Source organism: Peromyscus maniculatus, chromosome 1, assembly GCF_049852395.1.
Source record: "Peromyscus maniculatus bairdii isolate BWxNUB_F1_BW_parent chromosome 1, HU_Pman_BW_mat_3.1, whole genome shotgun sequence".
In the NCBI taxonomy this organism is placed as follows: Eukaryota; Metazoa; Chordata; class Mammalia; order Rodentia; family Cricetidae; genus Peromyscus; species Peromyscus maniculatus.
This window is the reverse complement of record NC_134852.1, coordinates 115,663,653-115,677,693: the sequence shown is the minus strand read 5'-3', so window position 1 is coordinate 115,677,693 and position 14,041 is coordinate 115,663,653. Positions and strand designations below refer to the sequence as shown.

At 38.3% G+C, this 14,041-nt stretch overlaps 1 protein-coding gene across 1 annotated transcript; it reads right to left on the bottom strand.

The window, feature by feature from the left end:
* Window positions 1-11,280: 11,280 nt before the first annotated feature.
* Window positions 11,281-12,297, bottom strand: LOC102904285 (olfactory receptor 52E5). Its single transcript, XM_006991714.2, has one exon. It carries the CDS (start codon window positions 12,220-12,222, stop codon window positions 11,281-11,283), a length of 942 nt encoding a protein of 313 aa, XP_006991776.1. The 5' UTR covers window positions 12,223-12,297.
* Between the last annotated feature and the right edge of the window lie 1,744 nt (window positions 12,298-14,041).

The window sequence follows — 14,041 nt, the reverse complement described above, 5'->3', positions numbered from 1 at the left end:
ATCCAAGGGTAGTGGAAATATGAATACTCCTGTCTCCTGTGGTGCCAGGGTAACAAATATACACATGCATACATACATACATGCATATACATATATAAATGCATATCTATCTGTCTATCTATCTATCTATCTATCTATCTATCTATCTATCTATCTATCTATCTATCTATCTTCTATCTAACTACCTAACTCTCTATCCATCTATCTGGGTTTTTCTATGATGCTCTGCCTCAATCCTAAGGATAGTTTTCTAGCATCTTGACTCCCCCTGTCCTTACTGTTCATAAGACTCAATTTCTTCCTTCCTTCATTTTTTGTATTGGTTTTCATTGTTTTTCCTTGGTTTAAAGTGCTAAACCTAAAAGTTTGATTTAAAATGACAGTTAATTCCATACCTATTTCCCCCTACTTATTTTTCCATTTCATAATTCCATACTCCCAACCCCAATCTTAGCTGCTTCTTTTCAGTAGTTTTAAATGGTGTGAAATGGAGTGGATTATGGAGAGCAATGGAGGGTGGCCTTAAGATAACCTAGTTAGAGTGTACCTTCTAGTTGGAGTTTGTAACTAAGGAGCTTTCCTTGTGACACACAGGCATTAAAAACTCCACCTGTTATTTTTTATTTCAATACGTCTGCTTTTAATTTGAGGAATAAATCAAGTACCTGTATTGGAGGCCTTTGGAGAGCTGACTCCAAGGCCACATCCAGGGTATGCAAAAATAAAATCCATGAAGGCAGCAAGGGCTAGACTTTTTCTATCTGAGGGGAAAAATAAGGAAACATATATGCTTTCTGAAGCTAACTTTTTTTTTTTACTTCATCTTCAAAAATCTCTTTCTCTGAAAATCTCTGTCTCCACATTGTTACATTCTCCATACATTCTCCACACAGTCACATACCTCTTTTGCACAGTTATATCTCTATTCTATACAGCTTCATTTTCCTTGACATCTCTTTTTTACATAGTTCCACATCTCTCTTCTATACACATTTCTTCTCTCTACTCTGCTACATTCCTTCACACACTACTACATCCATCCATTCATTCTTTACTCATTCACTCTCTCAACTAAGTCACTCTCTCATCTTACTCTCACATTTCTTCTTCTCTGCCCAACTTTAGACAATTACATATTACATTTTCTTTCTGCCCATACAGCTATACCTACATACATTCACACACTCACTACTTTCTGCTCTTTACATAGTTCCTACATATCCCTTCCTCAGCACATACCCACACACATTTATTCTTACCCTTTGTACAGCTTTTTTCACAGCAGTTCTCTCTCTAGCTTTTCATAGCTCCCTTCCACACAGCCACACGCATACTCACATACTCTCTCATTCCTCCTTCTCTCTCTCTTATGGTCAAAATCTGGACAATAATATGTTACATTTTCAGGATCCAACACATTCTTTTAACACATGATGAGTCACACAGTTTCTCTCAGGCTAGGAAGTTCACACTGACTGGCCAGTGAATAACACTTGGCCAAGCACATAGCCTGAGTGGTAAACATCCCCAGACAGAAAATGACATTGAAATTCAGGAATAGCAATAAACAATTATTTGGCTGAACCCTGAGCCTAGGAGTACGTGCAGTCATTACTGTCCCAATGTAAACAGCCTGACCTTGATTCAGCAATAAACAGTCTTTGTATATTTACCACAGGGGCAGCTTAGTCTATTTTGAATTTGTTTCTGAAGTCTAAAATTAGGTATCTTTGAGATTGAGAACACTGTTACTTTCCTGTTTCAATAAAGAAAAATGTTCTGATATTATTTTTATTCATCAGAATTATACAAATTTAACAGAAATCATCTTCCTGACCATCCACAACTATAAGTGTGCCCAAAGATGGAAAACACACTACCAATGGGCTGAGGAAAGAACCCCATAGCTGTTCTTTTTTAGGGAGGTAAGTGGTGGTACATGAGAAAGTTACAGACAGATAACAACCAGGTTCCACAAGTGATCCTACGGACTTTGCCTACTGGGGCTCCTGAACAGAGAGTTATTCATCTGGCGAGTCAACCTGTCAAATACTAGTTGTCACCTGCTGTATACTCCCATGGCCTCCTGAACACCTGCTAAGCCCATAATTTGTGACATTTGACCTAATCCCTGTTAGCTTTTCTTGTATCCATGGCACATACATCTTCAATCTAATCACAAATATCCTTATTATCACCATACTCATCTTTAAGCTTTTATTATTTATTGCTTCCTCATCTTCTGACTAATTCCTTGAAAAAAATTACATTTATCCCTTACAAAGCCCTACATCTCACTGTGACCAAGAAACTTCCCTTGTGGATCATAAAGAATTCCTGAAAAGAATGAAGGACTTTCATATTGGGAACAGGAAGAATTTTGAGTTTACCTCTGGAGGCTATCATCAAATAAAAAATCTGGTGACTGAAGAATGAAGATTAATGGAAGAGCCTAGAGGAAGAAATACTGTTTTGTGTCTTAAAGAGATTTAATGTGATTTTTTTATCATTAGATAAAATGTTGGGCGATGATATATGATCATTTTATCTAGTCCCTTTCATTCATGCTTTCATTTTTCCATCTCCCTTCGATGCACTTTCTTCAGTTATAATCTCCACTCAACAAGCATGGAACTGCCTAGTCAGCTCAAGAAGTTAAGCACATGAGAACACATTTTTTTGTTATTTCAGTCTTGCTTTGTGACTAGAGCTTGAAAATGACAACATTGGGGCTGACACTGAGGTCTAATGTCTCTGGTTCTAGCCAGGGATGTGATGAGTAATCCTAGAAAGCTTAAGTCAAAAATCAAAACGAAGGCCTTGCAGCCAGAGCCATTCTCTAGGTGGACAAGGCCACAGACCAGGACTAGAGAAGCACTGTTATATTTCCCCTGACATCCTGAAGTTCAGAGAGGAATGTAAGGAGTCTGTTCTCATGTTAGTTTGGACATTATTGGGTGCACAGAATAGGAGGTAGCTCATGGTTTCTTCATGCATAAGTTTTTAGTTCTGGAGCTGTCATTTTTAGCAATCCATTAATTTTGGCTAAAACTTGCTGAATTATCTTTCCACCAACACTCAGCTATAGCTTTTGCCCCTGCCTCTGATGTTACACCTACTAAAATTGTTTACTACTCAATAATCCACTTAAAAATATATTCTGTCCCCTGGACCTCTGAATTTCTATATTCATAGCAGAAAATTACAAATCATTCTACCTGGGCTCTACATGATGTGTATACTCTCTAGGTTTTCCATTTCTGACTCCATTGAGAGTCTTGAAGAAGAAAAGGAGGAGTGAGTAAGGGAGGGAGAGAAAGAGAGAAGGCGATCAGAAGCCAGTTCCTCACATTGGCTTCCTAATTACAGACAGATGGTCTTGAGGCTTCCAGTTGTACTGATCCAGGAAAAGAGAGCACAAGTTCAGGTTTAAGAGTTAGGTCTCTGATCTTCTGTTAAGGCCTGCTGTAGAAACCATTTGGCACCCCCTACATAGTCACTTACCAAGAACTTGAAGCATGGTTTCTTGATTCATAGACACTAGAGTTCTAGCTAGTTCCAGAAGTGGCCAGGGTAGTTGTACATCTGGAGCCTCAGGGATCTTAACCACTGTGATCTCAATTTATCTTCTCTGTATCTCAAAAGATCCCTCTGGGAGATACAGGCAGGCAGGCAGAAGAAAATTATTTTCTTTCTTTTTGAAAGGAATCTTCCCTGGTAATCTAGCCCTATATTGGCTGTCTGTCCTGTAGGGAATAAGTCAACCTCCTGGGTACAGGGCTTCTACACACAAATCTGTATGTGCCCAGGCTTAGCTGCACATGTTCACTCAGTGCCTTCCACGGAGTCCACAAACTCAGTTTGTGTCAGCTTCCTGAATATACCTATCAGATAGATACTGTCCCTAAAACTTAATGAACCAAAATTAGTCTATCACAACTCTTGTCATGGAACTGTTATCATAAAAATGCAAGTGGAAATAAAAAAATCTCACTGAGAAGGTTTTAGTGAAAGCTGCTTGTTATTCAGTGGAACTACTTAATTTAATGAAGTAAAAGGCCATGCTTTTCTTTATGTAATGTTTAATGTACCCTGAATTCTATTTTGTCATTTCAAACACACTTTTTAGCTATGGAAGATAAGCTTAAGTCTTCTAAATATTGTCTATATCTTAATTCTTTTGAATATATGGAATGACATTCCAGTAATTATCTCAAACTTCTTATCCTCTAAATCTAACAACGTTGCTAATTTAAACTAACCAATTACTTTCCTTATTTTATTTTGGGTTATATTTTCTAATTATTTCAGTATCTGGTAATTTTTGTTAGCTATCATATCATACATTTTGAGACTTTGCTTTTTGGGGTACCAGATCTTATAAATGTTAACTTTTAGAAGTGTTCTTAAGATTCATTATGAAATACAAATAAGTTATTTGAAGATAATTTGCTTTATGGGACAGGGCTTTGTTTTTAAGACTTGTTATGAAAAACCTAGAACAATTCTTTATGACTAATTTTGATTTATTGCTGTGGAAAAACTCTTTTGACTACCTCCCAAGTGCTCTGAGAACTGTGTTCCATTCTGGCTCAGTGAATAGCTATCAGAACTGGGTACTCTTATTCGTAATCCTAGGTCATCACCCTCTTCCCTTAGCTCATGCAGTTTCCTGACATACATACATTCACTGGAGGTAGGTTCTCTGCAGAGTTTCAAAATTCTCTCACCTTACCTTCCTTTCTCTTCCAAGGCTCTGATCTGTCCAAATGTAACACTTTTAATCTTTCAAACTTTTAAGTACCCTCCTCAATTCAGAGACTCTACTGATAAGCTCCTCTTGGAATCCATTCTTCCTCTCTGTCCATCAGACTGAAAACTCATTCAAGGCAGCCCACATATCTCTAGGGCTTCTCTCATATTGCCTTTACTTGGCTAATGTCTGGCGTTTTCAAATTCATTGCTTAATATATTCCATGGAGATAGATTGTCACGTTTGCACAGCAGACTTTAGTCCCTTCTGTTTCTTCTAGAATAGCCCCTTAAAGTTCATGGGGGAGATTAGGCTTTAATTTTATCCTTCTTCAGAATCTGATGTAGTTGTTCTGGAAGAATGACCTCCAAAGTAGCATGATATTTAGGATTCAATATCTTCTATTACCTCCTTATCTCAAATATAAGATTTCTCTTGGTTGTACTTGATGACAACTTGATGTACAGATTATTCATCAAAAATAAAATTGCTTGAATCCATAGCCATTAACTAGTAATAAATGGTGTGTAGGACAATTCAATGGGGGCTGTATAGGAATGATTTTATGTTTGGAAGTAAAGTAGTTGGATATCATTCTAAATATTGTTATTAAGGAGACCCACTGGACAAAGAAAGAACTACATGCCCAGAGGGTACAATGAATGACAAGTCCTAGAAGAAAAAAAAGTGAAGTTGTTGTTTTTGTCAAATGATGAATGAAGTGGTTTAGATAGTAGTTGGGGGAGGAGCTCAGAGGGGTCACTGAGGGTCAGACTGTGTTTGATCCTGTCAGCCCTGTTAGCATTTTCTTTCTATTATGAGTGAATCATGAAGATATGCATAGTAGAGACATAACTGGCCTGATATGATTTGAAATAACTATGCTGGTGACTATATTGAACTACACTTGAGGGAAAAAAAGGAACTAAAGCAAAAAGCTTCCTACCGCTCCCACTAGGTCATTGCAATAATCCAAATATAGGTGATGAGGTGTCTTGGACTTGTACAGAGGTGACAGAGAAAACAAACAGAATACAACATCAGTGGGATTCCAAGGCTGAGAGGATATGATGGGAGGCAGGTGTTGTGGTGACATATTGTATATCAAATAAAGCTTGCCTGAGGATCAGAGAACAGGACCAGTCTCTAGATTAAATATAGAGGCCAGGCAGTGGTGGCACACACCTTTAGTCCTAGCATTCAGGAGGTAGAGATGTGTCTGAATTTCCGTGAGTTCAAAGCCACTACATGAGATTGATTCAGTATAGGAAAGAAACAGAGCCAGGCAGTGGTGGCACACACCTTTAATCCTCACACTTGGGATCTCATGCCTTTGCTACTAGTATTTGAGAAGCACGCACAAGCCATTAATCCCAGCACTAGGAAGGAAGAGAAAAGTTTCTCTAGTAGTAAGAAGTTTCTCTAGTGCCTTGTTCCTTTGTGTCTCTGATCTTTCAGCATTTGCCCCAATATTTGGCTTTTAGTTTTTTATTAATATGACAATTAGAATTCATATTACAAGGTGCCATTATGAGAGAAAGTGGGAGACATAGTAACTTCAAAGTTTATGGTTATGGGGTTGCAATTGTGGAATTTCATCAGCTAGGACAATGAAGACTTTGGGAATTAAACTTCCTTGTCCACAAATGAGCAAAATGCTTTCATGTTTCTATGCTCTGGTTCATGGCCATATAGCTTTCTGGTATATTCTCCTGCATCTTCCAGTCTACATACCATGCCACTCTCTGTGGTTAGCGTCCTAGTATTTTCTAGAGAAACAATATCCCTTCGCCTTTAGGGCTTCCAAAATGTCTTATTTCTGTGTTTTAATCTAATTTTTATTGCATTGGAATATACTTGATTTTTCACGTTTCTGCTTTAGCCACTAGACTGCTCTCCTTGAGTAAGGGGACCAAAATGGTTTACCTTAGAGTTTCATTTTCTAACAATATGCTGATCACAAAATGACTTTCAATAGTTTGAATACTTGAAGGGAAGTGTTGGTTTTAATGTGAATTAAATTTAAAAGTTATTTTAATATTACATTTATTCTTCCAAAGCCTGCGTAATATTCCCATCACCCACCTTCCTGTGGCAGACTGGATATAAGATTTATTACTGAGCATGGCTGGATGGTGTATAGGAGAGCACAGTGGAAGCCCTTAGGAATGCAGGGCTGGTCATTTGTCCATGAGACCATGATCGGGCATATATTTGACCCCACAGCCATCAGGGATAAGCCATGTCTTACCTGCCATGTGTCTTTGAGATGTGTATCTTCTGGCAGCCAGGAAACTTGAATTCTGTTCTACACAGGGCATCAATCACATTTCTAATTCTATAGCTTGTTGCAGGGTGGACATGATAACCTGGCCACTGTGAAGGCTGACTGCCGTGCCCAGGGATTTCCCAAAGGCACCACACATACCCATCTGGAGCCAGTCATCCTCAGCATAAGACAACATCTTGTTGATGCAGATGAAGTGGAGCCTCACCCAAATATGAAAGTTATTCTTGTCATAATACTCTTTATCATGTATTTTTTGGGTAAAAATATAGTCAGCTTCTAGGGCTTTTGAGTAGACTGCTCATATTAATCTGACATCATGTGGCCATAAAGTGGGAATTCATCAAGTTTTGCTTTCTTCCATTCCAAGTCAGATGCGAATCTTGGCATCAGGGATGCCTTGGCAGCAGTTAGACACTGGGTATGACTTGTAAAGCTGTTAACACCAGGTGGGACAGCCCGTGATAACAAGAGACTCTTCAGTGGTATGCTGAGGAATAGAACTCTCATCCACATTTTTTAATGTGAATATTGATTGTTTTCTACTGCCACTAGTTTTCCTTGTGATTTAATCAGGTATAATTGGGTTTTGATGTTTGACTTATAAAAAGTTCACAGTCCCTAATTTAGGGAGGAGGTTGAGATATTATCCATCTATTTCTTTAGTGTTTTTCTAGAAATGTGTGCCATAGAAACCATTGAAAGGAAAGTATGTAGCTAACATTGTCAGTCATGTTCAGAGAGGACACCAGGACTGTATTTCTGTCTTTTCAGTCTCTGCCTTTTAATTGTAATTTTGAACACTCTGCATGGGGCAATCAATAAAGGGGCTAATCCTTGGGAGAGGCTAATTCTCCAAAAAGTCATTAGTTTCCCACAGTTCTTTGTCTAGGGGTGGGACCCTGTGAAAATTTCCCCCTTCCATATTAACATGTCTATTGACATTGTTGTTGAGGTGTTTTTATTTGTGCACACAAAGCCATTTGAACTGGTATTTCAAGCTAAGAGCTGTGTATTGGTCACAGGATCCTTCGACTCTGTTTTGAAGAATATTCTAAAAAATCCCCTCATGTTTTTTTTTTCTCCCAACCCCTGAATTCATGCTGCTTTTCATTCTTTTCTCCAATTGCTGTCTTTCTTCTCCCATGTCAATAAGCTCTCTCTGCCTGTCTCCTCCCATGAACATGCAGACCACCTTCTCAGAGCATCACAGGGATCTTTAAAGAACCTTCACATAGGTGACCTTTCAGAGTGACCCAAAGGTCATTGATCTCGGTGTGTAGAGTAGATGCACCAAGCACAGAGGCATGATCGTAATCCTTATGGTATCAAATTAGAATATAAAGGCAGTGATAGGAATTTCTCTCAATTTAAATTGATAAATTTCAATTTAAGATTTAATCTAACATGAAACCTGGTTAGCAGGAACTGGAAACAGGGATGAGGGATGATGGGTGATGAGGGGAAGAGAGAAAGTCATCCAGTGGAAAATGGTGCTATAGTTTTCCTCCCTGCTGGGAGCTTCTGGGCTAGGGTTTAACATTATACATTGGAATGGCTCTGATCTGAATGATACGGAGTAGAGAGAACATAGAACTAATGAGGAGAACAGAAGCATGTGTATTCCCAAGACAGTAAGAAGATGGAAAAAGAAATGTCTGAAAATAGAGGAAAAATAAACTGAAATGATAGTAGAAAGAACAAGGGGCATGTGTGTGAGAGAACTGAAAAACAGAAAGAAGAGTTGAAACTATTAGAAAATGAGAAAGGAAGTAAGAGGTAGACTAGTAATGTTTTTAATTAATGATGACCACCTGGACAATAGTGGGGTGGAGGCAATTCTTTCTCCTCCAAATCTACATTCTGCTTCATACTCTTATGAGCACTCAAAGAAGGCTGCTCAAGATATCCTCCATCAAGTTTGTTCAGATCATTGAGTCCTTTTGTATGATCTAGGTCCTCCCAAAGAGTATGTGAGTCTAGCTTAGGGTTGGTACCATCTACACCTTGCCTTTTACTAGTTCTCTATCCTGTGACTCTCTTTAATTTCCCTTCCAGATCTAGTCCCATATGCCATTGTCACAACTTTTCTAATCCCACTAGTACCACAGAGATGGCTTGATACCTTCATTTTTCTACGAGGTCAAACTTACTGGATGGACATAGTGCCTTCTAACAGACAGGGATAGCTCCATATTCTGTTTCTTAGAAAGGAAAATTTATATTAGTTATATTAGAGTTCAGATACATTTTCTTCCCTGGAGAAATACAGCTTTGGTAGCCCTGAAGAAGTTGGAAAACCAGGAGCACAGCAAGTTTTTAAATTCTTGAGTGTTTCTCTTAGGTATTTATATCCTGTGATTCCCAAGTTAGAGTAACTATTGCCCCTGAAGTTAGTGCACATTTTTGCTTTTGACATTTGTATTCATCATTCTCTCTTATTCTCTACTCATTCCCTTTCCTTATTCTCTCACCTTAAAGCCAGCTACAATCTTTTATGTCATATATATTCATTTATATATAAATCTAGACTGCATATGAAATAAAAAACAGGATATTTATTTTTATTAGTCTGGTTTATTTCACTTGAACTAATGATCTCCAGGGCTGAGGGTATAGCTAAGTTGGTAGAGCTTTTTATTGCAATGGGCAATGACTAAGTTCACAGATCCCCATAACTATTCAAAATGCTGAAAATAAGTGATTATGAGTATTAAGTAAGGGTTGGACATCTGTGTTAACTTGCAGTTCTCCCTGGCCCCAAAATATCACCAAAATTTCAGAATAGGGAGCAGAAAGAGTGTGAGAGCCAAAGGACAGGAGAGAATGCTGTGAGATGTCTTCTGGACATGACAAGGCTCTTGCAAATATGAACTCACAGCAGCTCTGGTTGCCTGCATAAGACTTTCCCAAGATCAAGCCCTTTAAAAATTCCAACAAGGATGTAGAAGTGGGCTACTGAAATCCTACTTCTAGCTGAAGTGCTATTGTCAATTCATGATTGATAGGGGAGGGAGAGTCACTTTTCTTTGGGATGAAGCCACTGGTAGGCTGCCCACATCCTAGAGGATGACTCTTCATCAATGTGCATTTGAGCAGGATTAACTGGTCTCAGTGGGTTAAAAGTTTTTTTTAAGAAGAGAACATGAAGTTAGAAAGGAGATATGTTGGGGGAAGGGTAAAAGATGAATATGATCAAGGTACACTGTACATATGCATGACATTTTCAAAGAATAAATAAGAATAAGATTAAAAGAATAAATCTACATACATCAAGAAAAACATACATACCATGTTAAGTATGCAAGATTCCAAATCTTTTAAAGCTCTATAATTTGCAAAAATTTTCCACTTTTTTTTTTAGTTAACTGTGTCAAATTATTTTTTTTAACATTTTGTAGGCAGGAATATTGAAGTCCAAAAAGATTTTTCTAGGTTGCTTTTTGTTTGTTTATAGTTGCTTTCCTTCCTTCCTTCTTCCCTCCCTCCCTCCCTCCCTCCCTCCCTCCCTCCCTCCCTCCCTCCCTCCCTTCCTTCATTCCTTTCTTTTCCTTAGATTTTGTGAACCAGGACTTCATTATGTGGCCTGGAGCAAACTCATCTTGTGTAGCTCAAGATGGGCCCAGATGTGTCCCAATCCTCTTGTTTCAGCTTCACAGGAACTGGGATTTTAAGTAGTCATACCTACCTTCAAAGAATTTTATTGTAGATTTCAGGTCAAACTTCCAGAAAAGGCCTGAACCTGAGATTAAATGTATATTTTATGATGCTTGTTCATCTTTTACCACTATTCTTGGTTTTGATAATACTCTGTGCCATTTTTTATCACTATAACTTTAGCTCTGACAAGTGACTGGATAGAATCTCTATGCGGAAATATATCACTCAAGGGCACTGGGTACCAATTTTTTCCAACCTTCTTTTCTCCTTCTTGGAATTTTAAGCTATCATGGGCTTAAATAAAAGGGTTTTGTTGTACCTCCCATAGGTTAGAGTAGAGAATTTGGAACCTTTATGTAATATCTTTTGATGGTGTGTACTAACTTTTGAGCCATGGAGGGTCATGTAATGGAACTGACTTTTGAGGGACAGTGAAAGGAGGTGAGCAATATTTTTCTAGAATCTATTGTTGTGATCACTTACTGTCTTGTGAAAATTTAACAGAAAGAGTTTCTAATGTTTATTTCTGACTGTCATTGCGTTCTTATTGAACTGTTATGGAAGATCATGGAGGTAAACATCAGTGGATTTTAGGGTTAAGCATTCTTAGTACTCTCTCCCTTATCTGTTTTGTTCTGACTCCATAGATAACAGGATTCAGGGCAGGGGGAACAACCACATACAGATTGGCTAGAAGTATGTGGATGTAATGAGGGATATTGTGGCCAAAGCGGTGTGTCATGAAGGAGAAGAGAGCTGGCAGGTAAAAGGCCAACATGACACAGACATGGGAGCCACATGTACTAAGAGCCTTGAGCCGAGCATCCCAGGATGGAAGGCGGAAGACTGCTTGGAGAATTCGGATGTAGGAAAATCCAATCACAGATAGGTCAATGTATCCCACTGAGAAAGCAACTAATCCATAAATGATATTGACCCTGATATTGGCACATGCTAGCTTTGCCAAACCCATGTGTTCACAGTAGGTATGAGGAACAATCCGGACACCGCAGAAAGGCAACCTCAGGATAAGAAATATAAACGGAGTCACAAACACCAAAGTCCTGACTATGATGACGATACCCAGAATAGCTATCACCTTGTTGGTGAGGATCATGCTATACCTCAGTGGATTACATATAGCAATATAGCGATCTATGGCCATAACTGTCAGCACCACAGATTCCAGGCCGGTGCATATGTGAATGGTATACATCTGTGTGATACAGGCTCCAAACACAATCTCCCTGAGATTAAACCAGAAAATGCCCAGCATCTTGGGGATGGTGGCTGTGGATAAGCCCAAATCAGTACATGCCAACATGGCCAGGAAATAGAACATCGGCTGGTGGAGGCTGCGTTCAGTTTGGATCACAAATAAGATGATGACGTTCCCCAGGACAGCTATTAGATACACTGCAAAGAATGGGAAGCCAATCCACAGGTGCACATCTTCCAGCCCTGGGATCCCTATGAGGAGGAAGGAGGAAGGGTGGAACTGTGTCTTGTTGGAATGAAGCATGCTAGTGTGAACTGATCACAGACACATTTCTTGTAGCTATCTGGCTTCCATTGAGAGACCCTAGCTTCTTCCATAGTATGTTGTGTAATTCTTGCAGAAGTGGAAAACCCATTCTTCAGTTCCATAATATAGCACATGAGACCTACAGAGGGTAATGGAAGATATTTTAACTTTGAAAAAATTGCTCCACATTTATAGAAAACCATGTAGAAAACTTTCATACTTAAAACAAACACATACTTCTGTCATTTATTCTCTCAGTCTTTAAGAACATATATATATATATATATATATGTATATATATATATATATAATTAATTTAGCAATTGTTTGTTGATAATCACACTGGCTAATTAAGACATTAAATATATAATCAATATGGAGCCTCTCTCTCTCTCTCTCTCTCTCTCTCTCTCTCTCTCTCTCTCTCTCTGTGTGTGTGTGTGTGTGTGTGTGTGTGTGCGTGCGTGCGTGCGTGCGTGTGTGTGTGTGTGTGTGTGTGTGTGTTTACAGTGTATAATATATCACTGGACTGGGTTTAGGAGAAGATGATTCAACAAGTTGTTGAGGGGAATAATACATTTCTTGCAAAGAAGAAGAGAAATTGATATATGTGGCAGTGGAGAAGCCAGTAAAGATGAGGGATGGAATAGATAGATAGTGGTTTGGATTTAGACTATGGAATGGAATTAAAATTTTAGAGACAATTGAAAAACTATTACACAATTCCCTAAAACAATGATCCCTCTTGGAAATGTAAAATCCTGTCATGCACCATATTACAATCATTACACAAACAGCACTACACACTCACCAATTTATTTCAGACTTACTGTGATTCATGATCTTTTAAGCTTTATGATGCATTTTGTAAATAGGCAATTGCTTTATGCTATTTTAAAGTGGTAACCAATGTCAGAATATTTTTAAGGGTGGAGTGATATGAAGAGCAGTCATTTTCCTCCATTGTGTTAGTGCTCTATCTAGTTTTTTTCTGACATAGTATTCGAGGATATTTCCAAGTTAGTTACTGGCTAGCTGACTGCAAAACTGAATTCATCTGTTGCCTTGTTTTCTGGTCTGAGTCATCAGTGGCATGGATGTAATTTATAACGTGATGAGGTAATGGGTGTGAGCAAATTATCCTATTACTTAAATATAAACCACAGAGGGTGAATTCTGTGGTAGACTCTGGGCCACAAGTGGTAGCCAGACATCGACTGGGCTTGTTGGGTAGGCAGTGGCTTATCTACAGCAGTTCTGTGGGTTGTGTTACCTTGATGTTCCTTTGAGTACAATAGATTCTACTATGGTGTCATGGAGTTTAAAGACAAAATATACCTATGGCTATAAGATAGGCATTAAAAACTGCTTTGAAAGTATGACAATATATTCCATTTACATTGGCATGTGCCATATGATATCCCAGTTCCTTTACCAATGTACTATGGAATTAGTTTCAAATATGTGTTATAAATAGCATTTTGCTATTTGTTTACTCCCTGGATTGGGTTATCTCAGTCTTTCTCTACCTTTGGTTCTGATCATATGAAACTCAGTATCAGTGGCTTTCACACCCAGCGACCCTTTATTAGATCTATCTTTGTATTTATTCCTAGTCCTTGCCTCAGAACATAATAGACCAAATAGTTATTTTAACTGAAAAGAATAATATTTCAGATTGTTTTGGAGAAAAGACATCTAGGTGACATTTAAGGACCTTTCTTAGTGTTTATAAGTATTAAAGCAGGTCTGAGATTTGCACCTCTGCTCCCATTTACAAAGATGGTAAATGAAAGTCAAGTAAAGACTATTTACC

Coding starts and splice junctions, on each gene's coding strand:
- LOC102904285 (XM_006991714.2), bottom strand. CDS start 12,222: ATGCTTCATTCCAACAAGACACAGTTCCACCCTTCCTCCTTCCTCCTC.